We start from the raw sequence: 25355 nt of genomic DNA, 5'->3' as shown, positions 1-25355 counted from the left end.
TGCTGCTTGCACACATGCACCCGACTTCAAAACATGCAGCATAGCACTGTGGCAGATGGGTGGAGAAAGGACCACCCACAGGTCACCACTACTGGTTCACCCAAACCGGTTTGAACTGGAAGAATACCACCTCTGCCCTGTGCCTGGATCACTAGCAGGGCTTAGCCAAGGCTTTGCCAAAGTGTCACAATCAGTGGTTTCCACTTACCGCTGCTACTGTGCACTTCCCATGGAGTTCTGAGATCCCAACTCTCACCTGTATGCGTCTGAGCGAGATTTTGCTTCTGCGCATGTGCAGAAGCAGAATCTCGCTCGGACGTGTGTGTTTGCGCGACGGGGATGCGGAGCTACGAGCACAGCTCCATTTTCCCTACTGGAGCTACAGAGTGGCCGGTACCAGTAGGAACCCAATACTGGTCACAGTCGTTTGGAAACCCAGAATTGAAACCAGCGTACTTCCACCGCCTCATTTTGTAATTTGATAAAACCCGTTCAAGATACAGCTTTGCTCCAATCAGACCAAGCTGGCCAGAGCACCGTCCGGCTTCTAAAAAGGTCCACAGAGCACAGTTAAAACGGGGCTGGCTACTTTACTTTCCGTCTGTGGGGCAAACCCGGGAATTTCATTCTCTGAAGCCCAGTTGAGGAATTGGCAGCTTTAGCATGTTGTGCGAACTCAACCTAAGCGACTCGGTAAGAAACGGCATTTTAAAAAGCCGGAAAACCTCTCCAAGTGGGCCCAGCTGGGATTGCTGAAAGCTGGGGTGAATTTTCCAGCCTGACCCACTTCCTTTCCCATCACCGACTGTGGAACACCCAGGAATTCTGTGCTCAAGAGCTGGTGTGACTGGAGAACAACTTTTGCAGTGGTGGGACCCATATGTAGCACCAAGGAGAAGGGGAGTCAGAGGTCTCCTCCTCCCCCCAGAAAGTTCTTGTTCCTAGAGAGGAACGGCAGCCCTGCAGGAGCTCAGGAAGTGCGGGGTTCCCTTCTGTGCAGGGTTGGCGTGCGTGGGACGCGCCGGAACCACTTTAAAAAACAGGAAGAGGAAAAACAAAACAGACAATGGTGATTTTCGGAGAGCTCTTCCCCAGTCTGAAACAGACCCCCCCACCCTTCCAGAGCCAAAAAGAAAAAAAAGGGGGTGGGGGAGAGAATGAGTAAAGAAATCAGGAGGGCCACCCCCGATACTTTGTGCAGCCTTCCTGCTCTTTGTTTTTTCCCTTAGCAGCAGATAATCGTTGCAACTCATTTCACGATCGCTGTTCCTTCCTGACTTACTCACAGTACCTTTGCCCACGCGCTGGTGGGTGGGGCAGATTCCTGTGCCTGCCCCTGCCTGCCCACCCCCTCAGGGAGGAGGAGGAGTTTTGCAAAGGCAAGGAAGAATCCAATGAGGAAGCGCCAGGATGAAGAGAACCCCAAAAACACACACACGCACACACGAAGAAAAGAACCTCCTTTTTTTTTGTATCTCGCGCAGATCTGGAACGCTTGGGAAGTGGGGCACATTCCGGTCCCTCCAGGCCACCTTATAGGGGAAATCAAGCATCTCTCACTGTTGTTTTCCTGCTTTGCTCTTCCTCCTCCTCCTCCTCTTCCTCTCTGCGGCAAAACCCCACCCCTCATGTGAGGAAGAAGGTTACCAAGCCAAGCCACACACCCGACCAGCCCTATTTGACCGAAGATGGAGTCCGCTCTGCACCACTGTATTTCAAGAGATGACTGTAGTCTGTGAGGGTGTGATGAGGTCCCGGCGTCGATGTCCGCTGGGCTCGGGCGTGGGCGGTCTGACCTTCCCCGCTGTTGAACGTGTGGGTGCGCCGGAGGTGTGAGCTTCCTTTGCTGCCCATGCTGTTACTATTGAAGTTCAGCTTCTCGGAATTCCACTGGTTGCCCGTGTCCCCGGTCGGAGCGGATACAACCCGCCGCCGATCCGGGCTGTCGTGCGGCGTGATGGGCAGCTCGCTGCCGTATGAGCTCCGAGTCCCGCAAGGTCGGTGCGCCAGCGGGCCTGGCTGTGATTGGATACTTCTAGGTCCGTCACCACCACTAACCGGGAGATAACGCATGTCTAGCGAGAGGTCCACTCCTTCACTGTCCAGTTCTTGGTCCATCAACACGGACTGGCAGGAAATGGGAATGACTCGTCCGGAACTCAGGTGGGACGGCACTGGGGTGTGTCCTGCATGAAGAAGGATAACTGAGGATGGCGGCTCCCCCCCGCGAAGGGAAGCGTTAATGAGATTGTGGCTGTACTCCCAGGTGCACGGCTTGGGGTACCGCTTTTGCTGCAAGGGGGTCTGCTCCGGGGTGGGCAGTACCCCTGAATCAAGATCATGCTGGCCCATCTTCATCAGTCCTTTGGGCCACCCGTTCTGCATGAGTGGAGCCAACAAGTTCTCCGGTTGGCCGCCGGGTCCCCGGGAGCGCCGATCTCCCAGCCGGCTGACGCTGACCACGGATTCGCCGTGCGCGAGGATGTTTTCTTTGTCTCTGCGCCGAGCCAGTTCCTTACGGTCACGATGTCCGATGAACCAGCATACGCTGAAGCCTGAGATCACCGCTCCGATGACGAAGGCAGCAACAGATGAGATGACCAGCAAGTTGACGGACACCAGCCCGTTAGGTTCATCCACAAAGCTTTCTGTCACCAGGCCTGTAGGAATGACATGGAATAACAGGGTTGGAAAAGGGGCCTTGGAGGTCTTCCAGTCCAACCCCTTTCTTAAGGAGGACACCCTGCATCATTCTGGACAAATGATTGTCCAATCTATTCTTTAAAACTCCAGTGTTGGAACACCCACAATGTTTGGTGCCAAGCGGTTCCACTGATTAATTATTCTCACTGTCAGGAAATTTTTCCTTAGTTCTAGGTTTTAGCTCACCTGTGACAGCCCCTCTAATATTGGAAGACGGTTTGTTAAGATATTCGTGAACTGGGAGAATCAGTGGTAACATCCATCCATCCATCCATCCATCCATCCATCCATCCATCCATCCATCCACCCATCCAATTAGATTTTTATTTATTTATTTATTTATTTATTTATTTATTCATTCATTCATTCATTCATTCATTCATTCATTCATTCATTCGATTTTTTATGCCGCCCTTCTCCTTAGACTCAGGGCGGCTTACAACATGTTAGCAATAGCACTTTTGTAACAGAGCCAGCCTATTGCCCCCACAATCCGGGTCCTCATTTGACCCACATTGGAAGGGTGGAAGGCTGAGTCAACCTTGAGCCGGTGATGAGATTTGAACCGCTGACCTTCAGATCTACAAGTCAGCTTCAGTGGCCTGCAGTACAGCGCTCTACCTGCTGCGCCACCCCGGCTCATCATTATATGCTGCCCCTATCTGAGGACTCAAGGTGGCTTGCAACACATAAAAAAGTAGAACAATACAATATAATCGTCTAAATCCAATTAATTTAAAAAACTAAAACCCAATATTATTTTTAAAAACCCAATCATGCCCACTCCAACAACAACCATACGTAACATTCATCGGTTGGGGGCCTAAGATCTAATTGCCCCAAACCTGGTGGCATAGATGAGTCTTAAGACTCTTACGGAAGGCGAGGAGGGTGGGGGAAATACGAATCTCCAGGGAGAGCTGATTCCAGAGGGCAGAGCCCCCACAGAGAAGACTCTTCCCCTAGGTCCCGCCATCGAAATTGTCTAGTTGATGGGACCTGGAGAAGGCTGACTCTGTTGGACCTAACCTGTCACTGGGATTCATGCGGCAGAAAGTGGTCCTGCAGGTAGTCTGGCCCGATGCCATGTAGGGCCTTTTAGGTCATGATCAACACTTTGAATTGTGTCCGGAAACCAATCGGCAACCAATGCAGTCCCCGGAGTTTTGGAGAAACATGGGCATGTCTAGGAAGGCCCATGACCTCTCGTGCGGCTATGTTTTGCACGATTTGTAGTTTCTGAGCGCTCTTCAAAGGTAGCCCCATGTTGAGAGCACTGCAGTAGTCCAATCTTGAAGTGATAAGGTGATAACATGGTCAGACAATGAATATGCATAGCAACTGAGTCACCCGACGGGAGCTAACGACTTCTGAGTCTGTGCAGAGAATCGAAACTGAAAACTTAAGCTTAAGGCTGGGCGTGACTCAGTTCACTCGGTACTCTTATCCCACTCTGTACTCTCTGTGCTTGTCTGCTCTGCTGAAATGAAACTAACTCCTACTTGGGTTTACTTGAAGAATAATCTGCTAATGGTATTGTAAATATTTGTGGGGGTTGTGAGGGGGGGGCATGTGCGGCTCCCTCCTTGACCCATTTTCAACCTCCTACAGCACTGTGCCGGCCAAAAATGTGCTGTGCAGATGCCTCATGAGGCTCTCTCGCAGCTTCTTTTTGGCCTGTGTAGTTTTCACTCTGCGTAGTCTGTTCTTGTCAGCAGAGTGCTGCAGGAGGGCAGGGAGGCCAAAAATGGGCCACGCTGGAGCCACCTGAGCCCCCGCTCTTTGGCTGGCAGGGTGCTGCAGAAAGCTAGGGAGGCAAAAAATGAGGCACGCAGGGGCCACCTGAGCCCCCTCTTTTTGGCTGGCAGGATTCTGCAGGAGACAAAAAATGAGCCACCCAGGGGCTGCCTGAGCCCCCCCAACACCATTTTGGCCGGTGACGTGCTGAAGGAGTCCATCTATCCAATCTCTGATCCAGCTGATTCAGCCTTCCAAGAAATGGTCTTTCCCAAAAATGCCCATGTTACACCAACACTCCGCAGTCTGCATTGGTTGCCGATCAATTTCCGGTCACAATTCAAAGTGTTGGTTATGACCTATAAAGCCCTTCATGGCATCGGACCAGAATATCTCCGAGACCGCCTTCTGCTGCATGAATCCCAGCGACCGATTAGGTCCCACAGAGTGGGCCTTCTCCGGGACCCGTCAACTAAACAATGTCGGTTGGCGGGCCCCAGGGGAAGAGCCTTCTCTGTGGCGGCCCCGACTCTCTGGAACCATCTCCCCCCAGAGATTAGAACTGCCCCTACCCTCCTTGCCTTTCGTAAACTCCTCAAAACCCACCTTTGTCGTCAGGCATGGGGGAATTGAGATATCTCCCCAGGGCCTATATAATTTATGTATGGTATGTTTGTAGGTATGTCTGCTTAAAAAAAAAAGGTTTTTTCTTAACTACTTTAAATTTTAAATTGTAAATTATTAGATTTGCTATGAATTGTTTTATTATGTTGTGAGCCGCCCCGAGTCTACGGAAAGGGGCGGCATACAAATCTAATAAATAAATGATGAAGTGGACAAGGCCATTGGAGCTGTGAGTTCCGCCACCTGTTTACTGGATCCGTGTCCCTCTTGGCTGGTTTCGGCCAGTCGAGGGGTGACACGGAGCTGGGTCCAGGAGATTGTCAACGCCTCCTTGGGGAGGGGGTCCTTTCCGCCACTTTATAAGGAGGCGGTTGTGCGCCCCCTCCTCAAGAAGCCTTCCCTGGACCCAGCCGTGCTTAATAACTACCGTCCAGTCTCCAACCTTCCCTTCATGGGGAAGGTTGTCGAGAAGGTGGTGGCACTTCAACTCCAGCGGTCCTTGGATGAAGCCGATTATCTAGGTCCTCAGCAGTCTGGATTCAGGCCCGGCTACAGCACGGAAACTGCTTTGGTCGCGTTGATGGATGATCTCTGGCGGGCCCGGGACAGGGGCTTGTCCTCTGTCCTGGTGCTCCTTGACCTCTCAGCGGCTTTCGATACCATCGACCATGGTATCCTTCTGCGCCGGCTGGAGGGGTTGGGAGTGGGAGGCACTGTTCTTCAGTGGTTCTCCTCCTACCTCTCCGGTCGGTCGCAGTCGGTGTTAGTGGGGGGTCAGAGGTCGACCCCGAGGTTTCTCCCTTGTGGGGTGCCTCAGGGGTCGGTCCTCTCCCCCCTGCTATTTAATATCTACATGAAACCGCTGGGTGAGATCATCCAAGGGCATGGGGTGAGGTATCATCAATATGCCGATGATACCCAGTTGTACATCTCCACCCCATGTCCAGTCAACGAAGCAGTGGAAGTGATGTGCCGGTGCCTGGAGGCTGTTGGGGCCTGGATGGGTGTCAACAAACTCAAACTCAACCCAGACAAGACGGAGTGGCTGTGGGTCTTGCCTCCCAAGGACAATTCTATCTGTCCGTCCATTACCCTGGGGGGGGAATTATTGACCCCCTCAGAGAGGGTCCGCAACTTGGGCGTCCTCCTCGATCCACAGCTCACATTAGAAAAACACCTTTCAGCTGTGGCGAGGGGGGCGTTTGCCCAGGTTCGCCTGGTGCGCCAGTTGCGGCCCTATTTGGACCGGGAGTCATTGCTCACAGTCACTCATGCCCTCATCACCTCGAGGCTCGACTACTGTAACGCTCTCTACATGGGGCTACCTTTGAAAAGTGTTCGGAAACTTCAGACCGTGCAGAATGCAGCTGCGAGAGCAATTATGGGCTTCTCCAAGTATGCCCATATCACTCCAACACTCCGCAGTCTGCATTGGCTGCCGATCAGTTTCCGGTCACAATTCAAAGTGTTGGTTATGACCTATAAAGCCCTTCATGGCACCGGACCAGAATATCTTCGGGACCGCCTCCTGCCGCACGAATCCCAGCGACCGGTTAGGTCCCACAGAGTTGGCCTTCTCCGGGTCCCGTCGACTAAACAATGTCGTCTGGCGGGACCCAGGGGAAGAGCCTTCTCTGTGGGGGCCCCGACCCTCTGGAACCAGCTCCCCCCTGAGATTAGGATTGCCCCCACCCTCCCTGCCTTTCGTAAACTCCTTAAGACCCACCTTTGCCGTCAGGCATGGGGGAACTAAAACACCTCCCCCTTGCCCATGTTGTTTTGTTGATTGATTGACTGTGTGCCTGTTTTTTATATATACTGTTTTTTTTTTGTTTTTTTTTATGAGATTATTAATTTCAATTGGAATCTGGATGGGTGGGCATTGGATTTGGTATTGTGTACTGTACTGTTTTTTTATTATTGTTGTGAGCCGCCCCGAGTTTGCGGAGAGGGGCGGCATATAAATCCAATAAACCTAAACCTAAATAAATAAAATAAATAAATAAATCCAGTTTGGCACCCTTGATTTATACTCTCTAGCTGAAGATGGTCTGTTTGTTAGTCGGTCTGGCTTTCTACCAGGGTTTAGGCCGTTAATCTCAGATCTTCCAGGAACTAAATTCAAAAGTCAGAAATAGGCTGGCTCAGCAAAAACTGGTAGGCCTCACCTTCACAGTCCCCGAGATACGAGGTCTTGATGCCACCAATGTCTTGTTCAAACGCCAGCCTGCAAATTCACGGAGAGGGAGTTGTAAATGTTTATTTACATGTGTTATTTTTTAAAATTTGTTTTACTTATTTATCATATTTCTATGCCACCCATCTCAGCTGCCTGCTTCTGAGCAGTTTACAATGGAAACTAGAAACATAGAAGTCTGACGGCAGAAAAAGACCTCATGGTCCATCTAGTCTGCCCTTATACTATTTCCTGTATTTTATCTTACAATGGATGCCTGGGATAAACATATATCTATTGTAAGATAAAATACAGGAAATAGTATAAGGGCAGACTAGATGGACCATGAGATCTTTTTCTGCTAACAGTCTTCTATGTTTCTATGTTTCTAAACACTTCTCTCCTGAACCTTATTTAACCTTTTAACATATTTAAATGTTTCGATCATGTCCCCCCTTTCCCTTCTGTCCTCAGATGGAGTTCATTAAGTCTTTCCTGATAAGTTTTATGCTGAAGACCTTCCACCATTCTTGTAGCCCGTCTTTGGACCCGTTCAATTTGATCAATATCTTTTTGTAGGTGAGGTCACCAGAACTGGACACAGTATTCCAAATGGGGTCTCACTGTAGAATTGAGGAAAAGATCTTAATATGTTAATAAAGGAGAATATCTGTAGCTCGGGTGTCCTTGGTGCTCTCTGAGCTTGGTTGTTTCTGGGGAGGCGTTTCATGACTAAGCTAGGAAACATCTTCAGTGCTAGAACATCAGAGGTGGGTTTTAGCAGGTTCTGACCAGTTCTGGAGAACCGGTAGCAGAAATTTTGAATTGTTCAGAGAACCATGAAATACCACCTCTGACTGGCCATAATCTTCCCCTGCCACACCCATCACAAGCCACGCCCACCTAACCACACCCACAGGGCTGGTAGTAATATTTTTGAATCCCATCATCGGGGAACATCATCAGTCTAGACCAGTGTTTCCCAACCTTGGCCTAGAAAGCCTAGAACTATGATGCCTAAAACACGATTTGAGTACAGTGTTCCCTCACTTTTCGCGGGGGATGCGTTCCGAGACCGCCCGCGAAAGTCAAATTTCCGTGAAGTAGAGATGCGGAAGTATATACACTATTTTTGGCTATGGACAATATCACAAGCCTTCCCTTAACACTTTAAATCCCTAAATGGCAAATTCCCATTCCCTTAGCAACCATTCAGATTATTACTCACCATGTTTATTTATTAAAGTTTATTAAAAAATATTTATTAAAGGCAGAGGAAAGTTTGGCGATGATATATGACATCATCGGGTGGAAAAAACCGTGGTATAGGGAAAAAACCCACAAAGTATTTTTTAATTAATATTTTTGAAAAGCCGTGGTATAGACTTTCTGTGAAGTTTGAACCCGCGAAAATCGAGGGAACACTGTATTGTCCACAAGATCATATGCTACAACGTCCTACCGGTCAATGACTACTTCATCTTCAACCACAACAACATAAGAGCACGCAACAGATTCAAACTTAATACGAACCGCTCCAAACTTGACAGTAAAAAATATGATTTCAACAATCGAGTTATCGAAGCGTGGAACTCATTGCCGGACTCAATAGTGTCAACCCCTAACCCCCAACATTTCTCCCTTAGACTCTCCATGATTGACCTCTCCAGGTTCCTAAGAGGCCAGTAAGGGGCGTGCATAAGTGCACTGGTGTGCCTTTCGTCCCCTGTCCAATTGTCTTTCCTTTCTTTCTCCTATCTCATATATTCTCTTCCTTTCTTATATCCTCTCCTTTAAGTTCACTTTTACCCTTATATATATTATCACATGTCTATTTTTCTTCCTATGTATTTGTGTAAATAAAATCTTGGCTGGGGAATTCTGGGAGTTGAAGTCCAAATATCTTCAAGTTGCCAAGGTTGGGAAACGCTGGTCTAGGAGATAGTGGCTTAATTGGGATGGGGAGGAGGTGGAGGAGAAGGACTCTTGGGGTTGGTTCTTTTTCCTGCAGATGACCCAACTAGGTAGTGAAGGTCTACCAAAAGTTTTACTACCACACTGTGGGCGTAGGTTATGCAGGACGCCCTGCATTTTCTTTCAACAACTTTCAGTGTAAATTGGGTTCTCTGGGGTGGAGCTCCATTTTCGCTGCCCCATTGTGTCCCCCCGTCCATACAGGCGGCAGTCAACCCCTGCAACTAGGTAACATCATCGGTACTAGAAGAGATGAGGGGATATATGGAGAGGAAGAAGAGGAGGAGGAGGAAGAAGAAGAAGGAGGAGGAGGGGGAGAGGGAGAGGAAGAAGAAGAGAGAATGGGAAGGAGGAGGAGGAGGTGGAGGAGGGAAAAAAAGGAGTAGGAGAAGGAGAGGGAGAGGGAGAAGATGATGAAGAAGAAGAAGAAGAGGAGGAGGAGGAGGAGAGAAGGGGAGGAGGAAGAGAAGGAGGAGCAGAGGAGGAGCAGGGAGTGAAGGAGGAGAAGAAGAGGAAGACGAAGAGGAAGAAGAAGAGGAGGAGGAAGAAGAAGAAGGAGATGGAGAGGAAGAAGAAGAAGAGAGAAGGGGAAGGAGGAGGAGAAGGAGCGGGAGGAAGCGGAAGAAGAAGAGGAGGAGGAGAAGGAGGAGCAGAGGAGGAGGAGGAAGGAGAAGAAGAAGAGGAAGAGGAAGAAGAAGAGGAAGAAGAAGAAGGAGAAGGAGAGGGAGAGGAAGAAGAGAGAAGGGGAAGGAGGAGGAAAAGGAGGGGGAGGAAGAAAAAGAAGAGAAAAGGGGAAGGAGGAGGAAGGAGGAGGAAGAAGAAGAATACCTGGTGTTGCGTTCCACAAAAACACAAGACCCTTCAGACGTCCAGCCACAGTACGGATCGTTGCTGGCCAAACAATTCCTGAAAGACAGAAGACAAACAAGAGGCATTGAGGAGATGACTCAAACCCAGGTGGAAGAAGAGATTAATTTGGAGTGCTGCAAAGCCCCTCTTCCCAACCCTTCCCCCCTCCTCTTGGGCAAGGATCCTCTCACAACCCACAGAGTTTGAAGCTTTGCAACTTTGCAAACTGGCCTTCAGTTCCGGTCTATGTATGTATCTGATAGACAGTCTATCAATCATCTATCAATTATGTCTATGTATCCATCTATCTGTCTGTCTGTCTGTCTATCTTCAATCAATCAATCAATCAATCAATCAATAATCAAAGCCTATGTGTATCTATGTATCTATGCATCTGTCCGTCAGTCGGTCCGTCGGTCCGTCGGTCCATCCATCCATCCATCCATCCATCCATCCATCCATCCATCCATCTATCTATCTATCATCTATCTATCTACCTAGCTACCTACCTACCTATCATCTATCAATTGTGTATGTATCCATCCCTCCATCCCTCCATCTATCTATCTATCTATCTATCTATCTATCTATCTATCTATCTATCTATCTATCTATCTATCACACTATATTATGACAAATCTATGTTTTGTTTTACTTATTTAATATTATATTTTAATTTTATTTGTACCCTGGCTTTTTTTTTTTTTTTTTACAAACAACTGAAGATGGCGAACATATTTTTATTTATAGAGAATGCTCACAATTGAGTCCAAAATTTCTGTTGCTGCGCCAAGCAGTTAAGTCAATTTTACCCTATTACATGACCTTGGGCAGGAGGTCGCAAAAGGGGATCACATGACCTCCGGACACTAAATATGAATATAAATATGAATCAGTTGCAAAGTGTCTGAGTTCTAATCAAGTGATGGTGGGTATGCAGGAACAGTCGTAAGTGTGCAAAATGGTCATGACTTATTTTTTTCAGTGCCGTTGTAACATTGAACAGTCCCTAAATGAAACAGTTGTAAGTCGAGGATTCCTTGAGGGGCTGTCCGTCGTAATTTTAAGTGGTCGCTGAGCTTCCGATATAAGTCTTGGACTTACGACCACAATTGAACCCCAAATTTCTGTTTCTAAAGGAAACATTTCACAAGTGAATTTTTTCCCCATTTTATATCCTTCGTTGCCGCAGTTGTTAAGTGAATTATCCAGTGATCGCCGTCACTAAATGAACTTTAAATGATTTTTTTTTTAAAAAAACCATAGATTGTTTTTTATGTATATTTACTGGATTGTTTAATACTGTCTCCTTTATATGCTGTGAGCCACCCCGAGTTCTCAGGGAGGGGAAGCATACAAATCCAGTGAACAGTGCATTCAGGCGGTAGGGAAAGCAAGTAGGATGCTTGGCTGCATAGCTAGAGGTATAACAAGCAGGAAGAGGGGGATTGTGATCCCGCTATATAGAGTGCTGGTGAGACCCCATTTGGAATACTGTGACCAGTTCTGGAGACCTCACCTACAAAAAGATATTGACAAAATTGAACGGGTCCAAAGATGGGCTACAAAAATAGTGCATAAAACGTATCAGGAAAGACTTAATGAACTCAATCTGTATAGTCTGGAGGACAGAAGGAAAAGGGGGGACATGATCAAAACATTTAAATATGTTAAAGGGTTAACTAAGGTTCAGGAGGGAAGTGTTTTTAATAGGAAAGTGAGCCCAAGAACAAGGGGACACAATCTGAAGTTAGTTGGGGGAAAGATCAAAAGCAACATGAGAAAATATTACCGTGTTTCCCCGAAAGTAAGACAGTGTCTTACTTTCTTTTTATCCCCAAAAGCCCCACTATGTCTTACTTTCGGGGTATGTCTTATATTGGAAAAAAAATTGTCAAATGTTTTGTTTTAACCATAAAATTAACATTTATTAACAACCTGAACAGTATTGCATTCACCACAAAACAGCAGATGATACCCCAGTATGCCAGTGTGTATGTTTTACTGATGTATGATTAATACTGTGTGCATTACCGTATTTTAAGCAGGAGGCGGCAGTGACAAGTGCAGGGGACGGCGCGGTGACGTATGGAGAGGGGGACGGCGCGGTGACGTATAGAGAGGGGGGCGGCGCGGAAGTGGGCAGGAGGCGGCGTTCATTAAGATCAGAGGGAGGTGGCAGATGCGTCGACGTATAGAGAGGGGGACGGTGCGGACGTGGGCAGGAGGCAGCGCGCAGCTAGATGAGAGGGAGGCGGCAATACCCCCGTGTTTCCCCGAAAGTAAGACATATGTCTTACTTTCGGGGTATGGCTTATATTAGCCGACCCCCCTGAAACCCCCGATACGTCTTACAATCGGGGGTGTCTTACTATCGGGGAAACAGGGTATTTGACTGAAAGAGTAGTAGATCCTTGGAACAAACTTCCAGAAGACATGGTTGGTAAATCCACAGGAAATGAATTTAAACATGCCTGGGATCAACATATATCCATCCTAAGATAAAATACAGGAAATAGTATAAGGGCAGACTAGATGGACCAGGAGGTCTTTTTCTGCTGTCAGACTTCTATGTTTCTAATCCAATTAAACTTGAAACTTTAACTTGAACTGTTGTCAGGGAGAGGCTTCTTGCATAATCAAAACTCTGATTCTGCAAACATCCTACGCTGAGGAGATGCAAATCGGAATCCGTCTCTTTCTCCCTAGCGTGACCTTTTTCTGGTTATTTTCCTCAAATCTGCAGGAGGAATAAAAAAAATTCCTTTTGGAGTGAAATGGGAATTTGTGGCTTAGAGAGAATTTGATAACGGAACGGTGCATCCCAAAAAGCATTCCCCCTTTTTCCCCCTCCCAGTTTCCAAACCCAACTTCCAATATTCACAGCAAGATTTGAGGAATTCTGTCTGGATTCTGCTCCATCTGCTGATTCCAAGGATTTTTGACCTTCTGCTCTGCGGCGAGCGTGGATTTGCGTCCAATCAACGAAGCAGTGGAAGTGATGTGCCGGTGCCTGGAGGCTGTTGGGGTCTGGATGGGTGTCAACAGACTCAAACTCAACCCGGATAAGACGGAGTGGCTGTGGGTTTTGCCTCCCAAGGACAATTCCATCTGTCCGTCCATTACCCTGGGGGGGATTATTGACCCCTTGGAGAGGGTCCACAAACTGGGCGTCCTCCACGATCCACAGTTCACATTAGAGAAACATCTTTCAGCTGTGGCGAGGGGGGTGTTTGCTCAGGTTCACCTGGTGCACCAGTTGGGGCCCTAATTGGACCGGGAGTCACTGCTCACAGTCACTCATGCCCTCATCACCTCGAGGCTTGACTACTGTAACGCTCTCTACATGGGGCTACCTCTGAAAAGTGTTCGGAAACTTCAGATCGTGCAGAATGCAGCTGCGAGAGCAATCATGGGCTTTCCCAAAAATGCCCATGTAACACCAACACTCTGCAGTCTGCATTGGTTGCCGATCAGTTTCTGGTCACAATTCAAAGTGTTGGTCATCACCTATAAAGCCCTTCATGGCACCGGACCAGGGTATCTACAAGACCGCCTTCTGCCACACGAATCCCAGAGACCGGTTAGGTCCCACAGAGTGGGCCTTCTCCGGGTCCCGTCAACAAAACAATGTCGTTTGGCGGGGCCCAGGGGAAGAGCCTTCTCTGTGGCGGCCCCGGCCCTCTAGAACCAACTTCCCCGGGAGATTAGAATTGCCCCCACCCTCCTTGCCTTTCGTAAGCTCCTTAAAACCCACCTCTGCCGTCAGGCATGGGGGAACTGAGATATTCTTTCCCCCTAGGCCTCTACAATTTATATATGGTATGTTTGTTTGTATGTATGTTTGATTTTACAATAAGGGTTTTTAGCTGTTTTTGTATTGGATTTACATGCTGTCTTTTACTGTTATTAGCCGCCCCGAGTCTATGGAGAGGGGCGGCATACAAATCCAATAAATAAATAAATATACCATATTTTTCGGAGTATAAGATGCACCGGAATATAAGACGCACCTTGGTTTTGTGGGAGGAAAACACAGAAAAGAATCTGCTTACTAGGTATTCATCTGGCTAGCGTCCTTAGTCTGGTCAGTTTCAGCATGTTATTTTATCCCCTGGTTAAGGGGTTAAAAAATTATTTGGAGAGAGTAACAATGAAAGAGCTTGCAAGCCAGTAAGAGCTGGGAACATCATTAGCACCTAGAAAGAAAGAGCCTGAGTAGGTAGAGCAATGGGGAAAACCCTGCAAAGACTTAGGGCTTGGAAAACATTCTTCTTCACAGAGAGTAACAATGAAAGAGCTTGCAAGCGGGTAAGAACTGGGAACATTAATAGCACCTGGTTAGGGCTGGAAAGAAACATCTGGAGCAAGTAAAGCAATGAAAAAAAACCCCTACAAAGACAGGGTTTGGAAAACATTCTTGGTAGAGAGTAACAATGAAAGAGCTTGCAAGCCGATAAGAGCTGGGAACATTGTTAGCATCTGGTTAGGGCTGGAAAGAAACTTACTCAGAGCAAGTTAGAGCAATGGGGAAAAAAACCCTGCAAAGAATTAGGGCTTGGAAAACATTCTTTGTAGAGAGAAACAATGAAAAAGCCTGCATGGTAAGAGTTGGAAATAGAAACATAGAAACATAGAAGACTGACGGCAGAAAAAGACCTCATGGTCCATCTAGTCTGCCCTTATACTATTTCCTGTGTTTTATCTTAGGATGGATCTATGTTTATCCCAGGCATGTTTAAATTCAGTTACTGTGGATTTACCAACCACGTCTGCTGGAAGTTTGTTCCAAGGATCTACTACTCTTCCAGTAAAATAATATTTTCTCATGTTGCTTTTGATCTTTCCCCCAACTCACTTCAGATTGTGTCCCCTTGTTCTTGTGTTCACTTTCCTATTAAAAACACTTCCCTCCTGGACCTTATTTAACCCTTTGACATATTTAAATGTTTCGATCATGTCCCCCCTTTTCCTTCTGTCCTCCAGACTATACAGATTGAGTTCATTAAGTATAGTCTGGAGGACAGAAGGAAAAGGGGGGACATGATCGAAACATTTAAATATGTTAAAGGGTTAAATAAGGTCCAGGAGGGAAGTGTTTTCAATAGGAAATATTGTTAGCAGCTAGTTAGGGCTGGGAAAAAAAGCTACATTCAGAGTATAAGATACACTCAAATTATCAGGCTATTTTAGGGAGGAAAAAGGGGCGTCTTACACTCCAAAAGATATATGTTTATTTTGAATTTTGAAGAGCCAGCTTGCCTTTCAGCCGTATCCTTGATTTTTATTGCCAATCCTTGTCCAGGGATCAGGCGTTTCAAGCCAAGGTGAATAACAGGATTTTCATCGCTGGCAATTAAGCGCGGAATCGTTGCCAGAACAGCAGAGGGAAGCAAAAAGCTGCCGCGGTGAGTGATGAACGAAGCAAACAGGGGCCTTCGCGGTCGCCAGAGTCGGCAGCGTTTCCCGATAATTGGTCAAAGAATGTGGGAGACAGATGTGTGAGGGCCGCTGACCGCCTCCCTGATACGTGGCATCGATGGAACGCGGCCGAGGAACATCGGTGGGCGAGCGGGGCTGTGAGGCCGAGCCCAAAAATGTTCTTTGCTGGAGGAGAGATGTAGTACAGGGAGGGTCCTCGACTTAAGACATGGTACGTTGTGAGGGTCATAAAGCAGATCGTGTGAGCTACATGATTTTAGGAGCTTTTTTTGGGGGGGGGTGGCTTTGCTAAGAAGTAGATGTTGGGGTTTTGGCAAAAATGCCATCAATCAAGGTCAGGGGGCCAGAAGACACTGCAAGTGGTTGGAAATGCAGTAGGGGGAGGAGGATAGGATAATGGTCAGGGAGGGAGGAAGGGAAGTAGGAAGGAAGGGAGGGAAGAAGGAAGGGAAGAAGGGAGGGAGGGTGAGGTTGAGGCAGGGGGAGGAAGGGAGGGAAGAAGGAAGGAAGTAAGGAAGGGAGGGAAGGAGGCAGGGAGGAAGGAAGAGAAGAAGGGAGGGAAGCCAGGAGGGAGGGGGTGAGGAAAGAAGGAAGGAAGGAAGGGAAAAGGAATGGAAGTAGGAAGGGAGGGAGGAAAGAAGGAAGGAAGGAAGGGAAAAGGAATGGAAGTAGGAAGGGAGGGAGGGAGGAAAGAAGGAAGGAAAGAAGGAAGGAAGGGAAAAGGAATGGAAGTAGGAAGGGAGGGAGGAAAGAGGGAAAGAAGGAAAGAAGGAAGGAAGGGAAAAGGAATGGAAGTAGGAAGGGAGGGAGGGAGGAAAGAGGAAGGAAAGAAGGAAGGAAGGGAAAAGGAATGGAAGTAGGAAGGGAGGGAGGGAGGAAAGAGGAAGGAAAGAAGGAAGGAAGGGAAAAGGAATGGATGTAGGAAGGGAGGGAGGGAGGGAGGAAAGAGGAAGGAAAGAAGGAAGGAAGGAAGGAAGGGAAAAGGAAGTAGGAAGGGAGGGAGGGAGGAAAGAAGGGAGGAAAGAAGGAAGGAAGGAAGGAAGGGAAAAGGAATGGAAGAAGGGAAGGAGGGAGGAAAGAAGGAAGGAAAGAAGGAAGGAAGGGAAAAGGAATGGAAGTAGGAAGGGAGGGAGGGAGGAAAGAGGAAGGAAAGAAGGAAGGAAGGGAAAAAGAATGGAAGTAGGAAGGGAAGGAGGAAAGAGGGGAAGAAGGAAGGAAGGGAAAGGAATGTAAGTAGGAAGGGAGGGAGGGAGGAAAGAAGGAAGGAAGGAGGGAAAGAAGGGAGGGAAGGAGGGAAGAAAGGGGATGGGAAGGGAGGAAGAAAAAGGAAGGGATGAGGAAGGAAGGAAGGAAGGAAGGGAAAAGGAATGGAAGGAGGAAGGGAAGGAGGGAGGAAAGAAGGAAGGAAGGAAAGAAGGAAGGAAGGGAAAAGGAATGGAAGTAGGAAGGGAGGGAGGAAAGAAGGAAGGAAGGAAAGAAGGAAGGAAGGAAGGGAAAAGGAATGGAAGGAGGAAGGGAAGGAGGAAAGAGGGGAAGAAGGAAGGAAGGGAAAGGAATGTAAGTAGGAAGGGAGGGAGGGAGGAAAGAAGGAAGGAAGGAGGGAAAGAAGGGATGGAAGGAGGGAAGAAAGGGGATGGGAAGGGAGGAAGAAAAAGGAAGGGATGAGGAAGGAAGGAAGGAAGGGAAAAGGAATGGAAGTAGGAAGGGAAGGAGGGAGGAAAGAAGGAAGGAAAGAAGGAAGGGAAGTAGGAAGGGAGGGAGGAAAGAAGGAAGGAAGGAAAGAAGGAAGGAAGGGAAAAGGAATGGAAGGAGGAAGGGAAGGAGGAAAGAGGGGAAGAAGGAAGGAAGGGAAAGGAATGTAAGTAGGAAGGGAGGGAGGGAGGGAAGAAGGAAGGAAGGAGGGAAAGAAGGGAGGGAAGGAGGGAAGAAAGGGGATGGGAAGGGAGGAAGAAAAAGGAAGGGATGAGGAAGGAAGGAAGGAAGGAAGGAAAGGAGGGGGGAAAGGAAAAGAAGGGACAAAGGGGATGGAGGGAGGGAGGAAAGGAAGAAGAGAAATGGAGGAAGGGAAAAGGAAGGAAGGAAGGAGAGAAGGGAAAGAAAGGAAAGAGATGAAGGAAGTAAAATATCAAATGTACAGAATTGGCAATCTTTATCTTAATGGCTGTAAGGATTTTATGTACCTTTTATTGGAAAACTTTTTTGATCTTTCTCTGCCTGGAAGAATGTCTACCTACGTGTGCAAGTTTACCTCAATGTCTAGAATAACCTTCTATTTAAAAACGAAATCTGACCTGGAATTTTTTAATTGGAAATGTTGTACCCTCAATTGTGCCACATCAAAAATTAGGGCTTCAAAGTCCTTTTCTTTCTTTTTTTTAAAATGTGATGTATAATTTATAGTACAGTATTGACTTAATGCATTATTTATTGCCTACAGTTTCCTTTTAATGATCCGAGTACTGCTAACCAAGCATTTTTATTTTTATTTTGCTCAAAACCGAACAGGTTTACGGATGTTGCTTAGGAAATGGAGATAAAACATCTCGTAATAGGGAGAACTTCTAACGAGGTAACAGAATATATTACTTTTAGAATCGTTTGGGTTTGTGGTTTATCTGCCTGCCTTCCTTTCCCTCACATCAGTCTTTATCAACAGCGGCAATTTAAAGATGGGTGGGATTAAGGCAGGACTAGACCTCATTGTCTCCCAGTAGTCGGACCAATGTTATCAGCCTGCTTTCATGCTTAAGAATGAACTAGAACTCACCGTCTCCTAGTGACTGGCCCAAAGTCATCAGCCCGCTTTCATGCTTAAGAATGAACTAGAATTCCCCATCTCCTAGTGATTGGCCCAAAGTCACCAGCCCGCTTTCATGCTTAAGAATGAACTACAACTCACCGTCTCCCAGTGATTGGCCCCAAGTCACCAGCCCGCTTTCATGCTTAAGAATGAACTAGAACTCACCGTGTCCTAATGATTGGCCCAAAGTCATCAGCCTGCTTTCATGCTTAAGAATGAACTAGAACTCACCGTGTCCTAATGATTGGCCCAAAGTCACCAGCCCGCTTTCATGCTTAAGAATGAACTAGAACTCACCGTGTCCTAGTGATTGGCCCAAAGTCACCAGCCCGCTTTCATGCTTAAGAATGAACTAGAACTCACCATCTACTAGTGATTGGCCCATAGTCATCATCCTGCTTTCATGCTTAAGAATGAACTAGAACTCACCGTCTCCTAGTGATTGGCCCAATGTCACCAGCCCGCTTTCATATTTAAGAATGAACTAGAACTCACCATCTCCTGGTGATTGGCCCAAAGTCATCAGCCTGCTTTCATGCTTAAGAATGAACTAGAACTCACCATCTCCTGGTGATTGGCCCAAAGTCATCAGCCTGCTTTCATACTTAAGAATAAACTAGAACTCACCATCTCCTGGTGATTGGCCCAAAGTCATCAGCCTGCTTTCATGCTTAAGAATAAACTGGAACTCACCGTCTCCTAGTGATTGGCCCAAAGTCATCAGCTTGCTTTCATACTTAAGAATGAACTAGAACTCACCGTCTCCTGGTGATTGGCCCAATGTCACCAGCCTGCTTTCATGGTTAAGAATGAACTAGAACTCACCGTCTCCTAGTGATTGGCCCAAAGTCATCAGCCCGCTTTCATGCTTAAGAATGAACTAGAACTCACCATCTCCTAGTGATTGGCCCAAAGTCATCAGCCCGCTTTCATACTTAAGAATGAACTAGAACTCACAGTCTCCTAGTGATTGACCGAAAGTATCAGCCCGCTTTCATACTTAAGAATGAACTAGAATTCCCCGTCTCCTAGTGATTGGCCCAATGTCACCAGCCCACTTTCATATTTAAGAATGAACTAGAACTGACCATCTCCTAATGATTGACCGAAAGTCACTGTGCCGGCTTTCATACATAAAATGGAACTAGAACTCACCATCTCCTAGTGATTGGCCCAAAGTCATCAGCCTGCTTTCATGCTTAAGAATGAACTAGAACTCACCATCTCCTAGTGATTGGCCCAATGTCACTAGCCCGCTTTCATACTTAAGAATGAACTAGAACTCACCATCTCCTCGTGATTGGCCCAAAGTCATCAGCCCGTTTTCATACTTAAGAATGAACTAGAACTCACCATCTCCTGGTGATTCGCCCAAAGTCATCAGCCTGCTTTCATGCTTAAAAATGAACTAGAACTCACCATCTCCTGGTGATTCGCCCAAAGTCATCAGCCTGCTTTCATGCTTAAGAATGAACTAGAACTCACCATCTCCTGGTGATTGGTCCAAAGTCATCAGCCCGCTTTCATACTTAAGAATGAACTAGAACTCACAATCTCCTGGTGATTCGCCCAAAGTCATCAGCCTGCTTTCATACTTAAGAATAAACTAGAACTCACCATCTCTTGGTGATTGGCCCAAAGTCATCAGCCTGCTTTCATGCTTAAGAATAAACTAGAACTCACCGTCTCCTAGTGATTGGCCCAAAGTCATCAGCTTGCTTTCATACTTAAGAATGAACTAGAACTCACCGTCTCCTGGTGATTGGCCCAATGTCACCAGCCCGCTTTCATACTTAAGAATGAACTAGAACTCACCATCTCCTGGTGATTGGCCCAAAGTCATCAGCCCGCTTTCATGCTTAAGAATGAACTAGAACTCACCATCTCCTAGTGATTGGCCCAAAGTCATCAGCCCGCTTTCATACTTAAGAATGAACTAGAACTCACAGTCTCCTAGTGATTGACCGAAAGTATCAGCCCGCTTTCATACTTAAGAATGAACTAGAATTCCCCGTCTCCTAGTGATTGGCCCAATGTCACCAGCCCACTTTCATATTTAAGAATGAACTAGAGCTGACCATCTCCTAATGATTGACCGAAAGTCACTGTGCCGGCTTTCATACATAAAATGGAACTAGAACTCACCATCTCCTAGTGATTGGCCCAAAGTCATCAGCCTGCTTTCATGCTTAAGAATGAACTAGAACTCACCGTCTCCTAGTGATTGGCCCAATGTCACTAGCCCGCTTTCATACTTAAGAATGAACTAGAACTCACCATCTCCTCGTGATTGGCCCAAAGTCATCAGCCCGTTTTCATACTTAAGAATGAACTAGAACTCACCATCTCCTGGTGATTCGCCCAAAGTCATCAGCCTGCTTTCATGCTTAAGAATGAACTAGAACTCACCATCTCCTGGTGATTCGCCCAAAGTCATCAGCCTGCTTTCATGCTTAAGAATGAACTAGAACTCACCATCTCCTGGTGATTGGCCCAAAGTCATCAGCCCGCTTTCATACTTAAGAATGAACTAGAACTCACCATCTCCTGGTGATTGGCCCAAAGTCATCAGCCTGCTTTCATACTTAAGAATAAACTAGAACTCACCATCTCCTGGTGATTGGCCCAAAGTCATCAGCCTGCTTTCATGCTTAAGAATAAACTAGAACTCACCGTCTCCTAGTGATTGGCCCAAAGTCATCAGCTTGCTTTCATACTTAAGAATGAACTAGAACTCACCGTCTCCTGGTGATTGGCCCAACGTCACCAGCCTGCTTTCATGGTTAAGAATGAACTAGAACTCACCGTCTCCTAGTGATTGGCCCAATGTCACCAGCCCGCTTTCATACTTAAGAATGAACTAGAACTCACCATCTCCTGGTGATTGGCCCAAAGTCATCAGCCCGCTTTCATGCTTAAGAATGAACTAGAACTCACCATCTCCTAGTGATTGGCCCAAAGTCATCAGCCCGCTTTCATACTTAAGAATGAACTAGAACTCACAGTCTCCTAGTGATTGACCGAAAGTATCAGCCCGCTTTCATACTTAAGAATGAACTAGAATTCCCCGTCTCCTAGTGATTGGCCCAATGTCACCAGCCCACTTTCATATTTAAGAATGAACTAGAACTGACCATCTCCTAATGATTGACCGAAAGTCACTGTGCCGGCTTTCATACATAAAATGGAACTAGAACTCACCATCTCCTAGTGATTGGCCCAAAGTCATCAGCCTGCTTTCATGCTTAAGAATGAACTAGAACTCACCGTCTCCTAGTGATTGGCCCAATGTCACTAGCCCGCTTTCATACTTAAGAATGAACTAGAACTCACCATCTCCTCGTGATTGGCCCAAAGTCATCAGCCCGTTTTCATACTTAAGAATGAACTAGAACTCACCATCTCCTGGTGATTCGCCCAAAGTCATCAGCCTGCTTTCATGCTTAAGAATGAACTAGAACTCACCATCTCCTGGTGATTCGCCCAAAGTCATCAGCCTGCTTTCATGCTTAAGAATGAACTAGAACTCACCATCTCCTGGTGATTGGCCCAAAGTCATCAGCCCGCTTTCATACTTAAGAATGAACTAGAACTCACCATCTCTTGGTGATTCGCCCAAAGTCATCAGCCTGCTTTCATGCTTAAGAATGAACTAGAACTCACCGTCTCCTAGTGATTGGCCCAAAGTCATCAGGCTGCTTTCATACTTAGGAATGAACTAGAACTCACCGTCTCCTAGTGATTGGCCCAAAGTCATCAGGCTGCTTTCATACTTAGGAATGAACTAGAACTCACCATCTCCTGGTGATTGGCCCAAAGTCATCAGCCCGCTTTCATACTTAAGAATGAACTAGAACTGACCATCTCCTAATGATTGACCGAAAGTCACTGTGCCGGCTTTCATACATAAAATGGAACTAGAACTCACCATCTCCTAGTGATTGGCCCAAAGTCATCAGCCTGCTTTCATGCTTAAGAATGAACTAGAACTCACCGTCTCCTAGTGATTGGCCCAATGTCACTAGCCCGCTTTCATACTTAAGAATGAACTAGAACTCACCATCTCCTCGTGATTGGCCCAAAGTCATCAGCCCGTTTTCATACTTAAGAATGAACTAGAACTCACCATCTCCTGGTGATTCGCCCAAAGTCATCAGCCTGCTTTCATGCTTAAGAATGAACTAGAACTCACCGTCTCCTAGTGATTGTCCCAAAGCCATCAGCCTGCTTTCATACTTAGGAATGAACTAGAACTCACCGTCTCCTAGTGATTGGCCCAAAGTCATCAGCCTGCTTTCATACTTAGGAATGAACTAGAACTCACCGTCTCCTAGTGACTGGCCGAAGGTCCCCCATCTGTCTTTCATACCTAAGCTGGATCTCGAACTCACCATCTCCAAGCAATTGGATGAAAGTCACCATGCTGGGTTTCCTTCCTAACACGGGCCTAGAACTCGCCATCTCCCGGTGACAGGTACAAAGTCACCTTACTGGCTTTCATGCATTACAGGGGACTAGAACTCCCTGGTCTCCTAGTTTTTAAGCCTCCCTTTTAGCCACTAGGCCAAACCGGCACTCAATTCGCCCCGAGTCTTCGGAAAGGGGCGGCATACAAATCTAATAAATAAATAAATAAATTTGCTGTCGAAATCCCATCGACTGGCATGGCTTGATATCCATTGTGCTTCTTTCTGATTCATCAGGAATCCCTGCCTTCCCACAGGCCAAGCGACACCCCTAGCTCAGCAGGCGCAAAAGTGGGGACTCACTCACTGACAGTTTCCTCCTCTTCAGCGCTACTGGTGCGCCCTCTGAGACCGTCACGGGCACATGCATGTCCGGCATGCACACGTGCCCATCAGCGTGAGATCCAGCTTCTGCGCATGCACAGGAAGTGAAGCCTCACGCGAGGACTCATGCGTGAGCGAGATGTCGGCGATTTTTGCCGATATTTTTCTTTCCGTGCATCCGCAGAAGCAAAAAAAATCAGCAAAACTCGCTGAAATCCCTCTCGCGCAGGCATCCTCCCATGAGATTTCACTTGCTGCGCATGCACAGAAGCTGAATCTCATGTGGGGGCGCATGCATGCATGTCGGGGGTGCACAGCTGCATGCACATCCTGGATTTCTCTCCCGCGACAGCGCACCGGATAGTGTAACCAGGAACCGATTATTGCAGTCGTTTTCAACCAGTGTGCCACAGCACACTAGTGTGCTGTGAGACATGGTCAGGTGTGTCGCGAAGCTCAGAGAGAGAGAGAAAGAAAGAAAGAAAGAAAGAGAGAGAAAGAAAGAGCAAGAGGGAGAGAAAGAAAACAAGAGAGAGAGAAAGAAAGCAAGAGAGAGAGAGAGAAAGTAAGAGAACAAGAGAGAGAGAAAGAAAGAAAGCAAGAGAGAGAGAGAAAGAGAACAAGAGAGAAAGAAAGCAAGAAAGAAAGAGAGAGAGAGAGAGAAAGAGAGACAAAGAAAGAAAGAGAGAGAGAGAGAGAGCAAGAGAGGGAGGGAGGGAAGGTGGGAGAGAGAAAGACATAGAGGGAGGGAGGGAGGGAGAGAGAAAGAGAGCAAAAAAGAGGAAAGAAGGAAGAGGGAAAGAAAGAGGGATGGAGAGAGAGAAAAAAGAGGAAGGGAGAGAAAGAGGGAGGGAGAGAGAAATAGAGCAAAAGGGAGGAAGAGAGAGAGAGAGATAATTTTTTTGTTCAAACTTTTTTTAGCCGCGCCCCCCCTCTCAATGTGCCCCATGCTTTTGTAAATGTAAAAAATGTGCCACGGCTCAAAAAAGGTTGAAAATCACTGGATTACTAGACTCACTTCATACACGTGGAGTGCTGGTGGCACCTGGCCACGGGGGCCCGCACGACGCATGGTGGGAAGGCCAGCAGCAGCGATCCTGTGGCCTTGTCCAGCTCCATGCTCAGCAGTTTCCGTTCGCCCGTTGCGTCCTTGCCACACCTGGCAAAAGAGGAAGAGGAAGGTGAGTAGGGTGGGTTGTAGAATCAGTTGGAGCAGTGGTCCCCAAACTACGGCCCGCGGGCCACATGCGGCCCACTGAGGCCATTTATCCGGCCCGCCAGTGAGTGACAAGAGCACAGGGAAAAGAGAGAGAGAAAGAAAGAATAGGGAAAGAGAGGGAGGGAAGGAGAAGTGGAGAGGAATGAAGGAGGGAAGGAAGGAAGGAAAGAAGGAGAAATGGAGGGAACAAGGAAGAAAGGAAGGAAGGAAGAATGAAATGGAGGGACAGAGGAAAGAAGGACTGTTTTGTGTGGGGGTAATTTTTTTAAATTTTTCTCTCAACATACATTCAAACAACAAAGTGTACCATCTAATTTTCCATGAATAAAATGTGGTATTTTGTTAGTAACTAATATCAATCATCAAAAAAGTTGCAAAAGGTTTTTTTTTCTAATTTTGTCATCCAGTTACATTCATTTTCTTTTAATTAAATTCCCTCCTTAATGTTCCTTCAAAAAGTGCAACACTAATTATATTTCTAACTTATTAATCATTATGCCAAAGTGCTTCCTTCTTTCTTTATACATTTTTCATAAGCCAAGAAAACCTTGTATAGCCAATCAGATGTTAACAAAATAAAATTAAAAACAAAACATAAACATATATGAATTTCAGATCTTCTCCCCCCTCTAAATAGTATGTTCACATTTTGTTTTTTACTTTAAAACAAGGTATGTGCAGTGTGCATAGGGATTTGTTCATAGGTTTTTTTATAGTCCGGCCCTCCAACAGTCCGAGGGACAGTGAACTGGCCCCCTGTGTAAAACGTTTGGGGACCCCTGAGTTGGAGGCTTAGTCTGGATTTGGCCCGCGTATCCACCCTTCCACCGAGTCCCGGGGAATTCGCGGTTCATCTTTTGCGGATTCGCTACTTTGCGGGTTTTCAAAGGGGGCTTAAATCCATTAAATCCATTGAAAATTTTAAATCCATGAATATATGTACATCCCAGGCATGTTTAAATTCAGTTACTGCGGATTTACCAACCACGTCTGCTGGAAGTTTGTTCCAAGGATCTACTACTCTTTCAGTAAAATAATATT

General features: G+C 46.8%; 1 protein-coding gene across 1 annotated transcript in view; it reads right to left on the bottom strand.

The window, feature by feature from the left end:
* Positions 1-1227: 1227 nt before the first annotated feature.
* The window catches only part of SEMA6B (semaphorin 6B), a 98553-nt gene continuing 74425 nt past the window's right edge, over positions 1228-25355 (bottom strand). Inside the window, exons 13-16 of the mRNA XM_070732103.1 lie at positions 24114-24254; positions 10043-10120; positions 7233-7291; positions 1228-2660 (exon numbers count right to left, since the gene is read on the bottom strand). Coding sequence (XP_070588204.1) covers positions 1675-2660; positions 7233-7291; positions 10043-10120; positions 24114-24254 — 1264 coding nt within the window. The 3' untranslated portion in view covers positions 1228-1674. The remainder of the gene's footprint in view (positions 2661-7232; positions 7292-10042; positions 10121-24113; positions 24255-25355) is intronic.

This window comes from Erythrolamprus reginae, chromosome 1 (genome assembly GCF_031021105.1).
Source record: "Erythrolamprus reginae isolate rEryReg1 chromosome 1, rEryReg1.hap1, whole genome shotgun sequence".
NCBI lineage: Eukaryota > Metazoa > Chordata > Lepidosauria > Squamata > Dipsadidae > Erythrolamprus > Erythrolamprus reginae.
The sequence above is the reverse complement of the archived record's forward strand: the minus strand, read 5'-3'. Positions and strand labels throughout refer to the sequence as shown.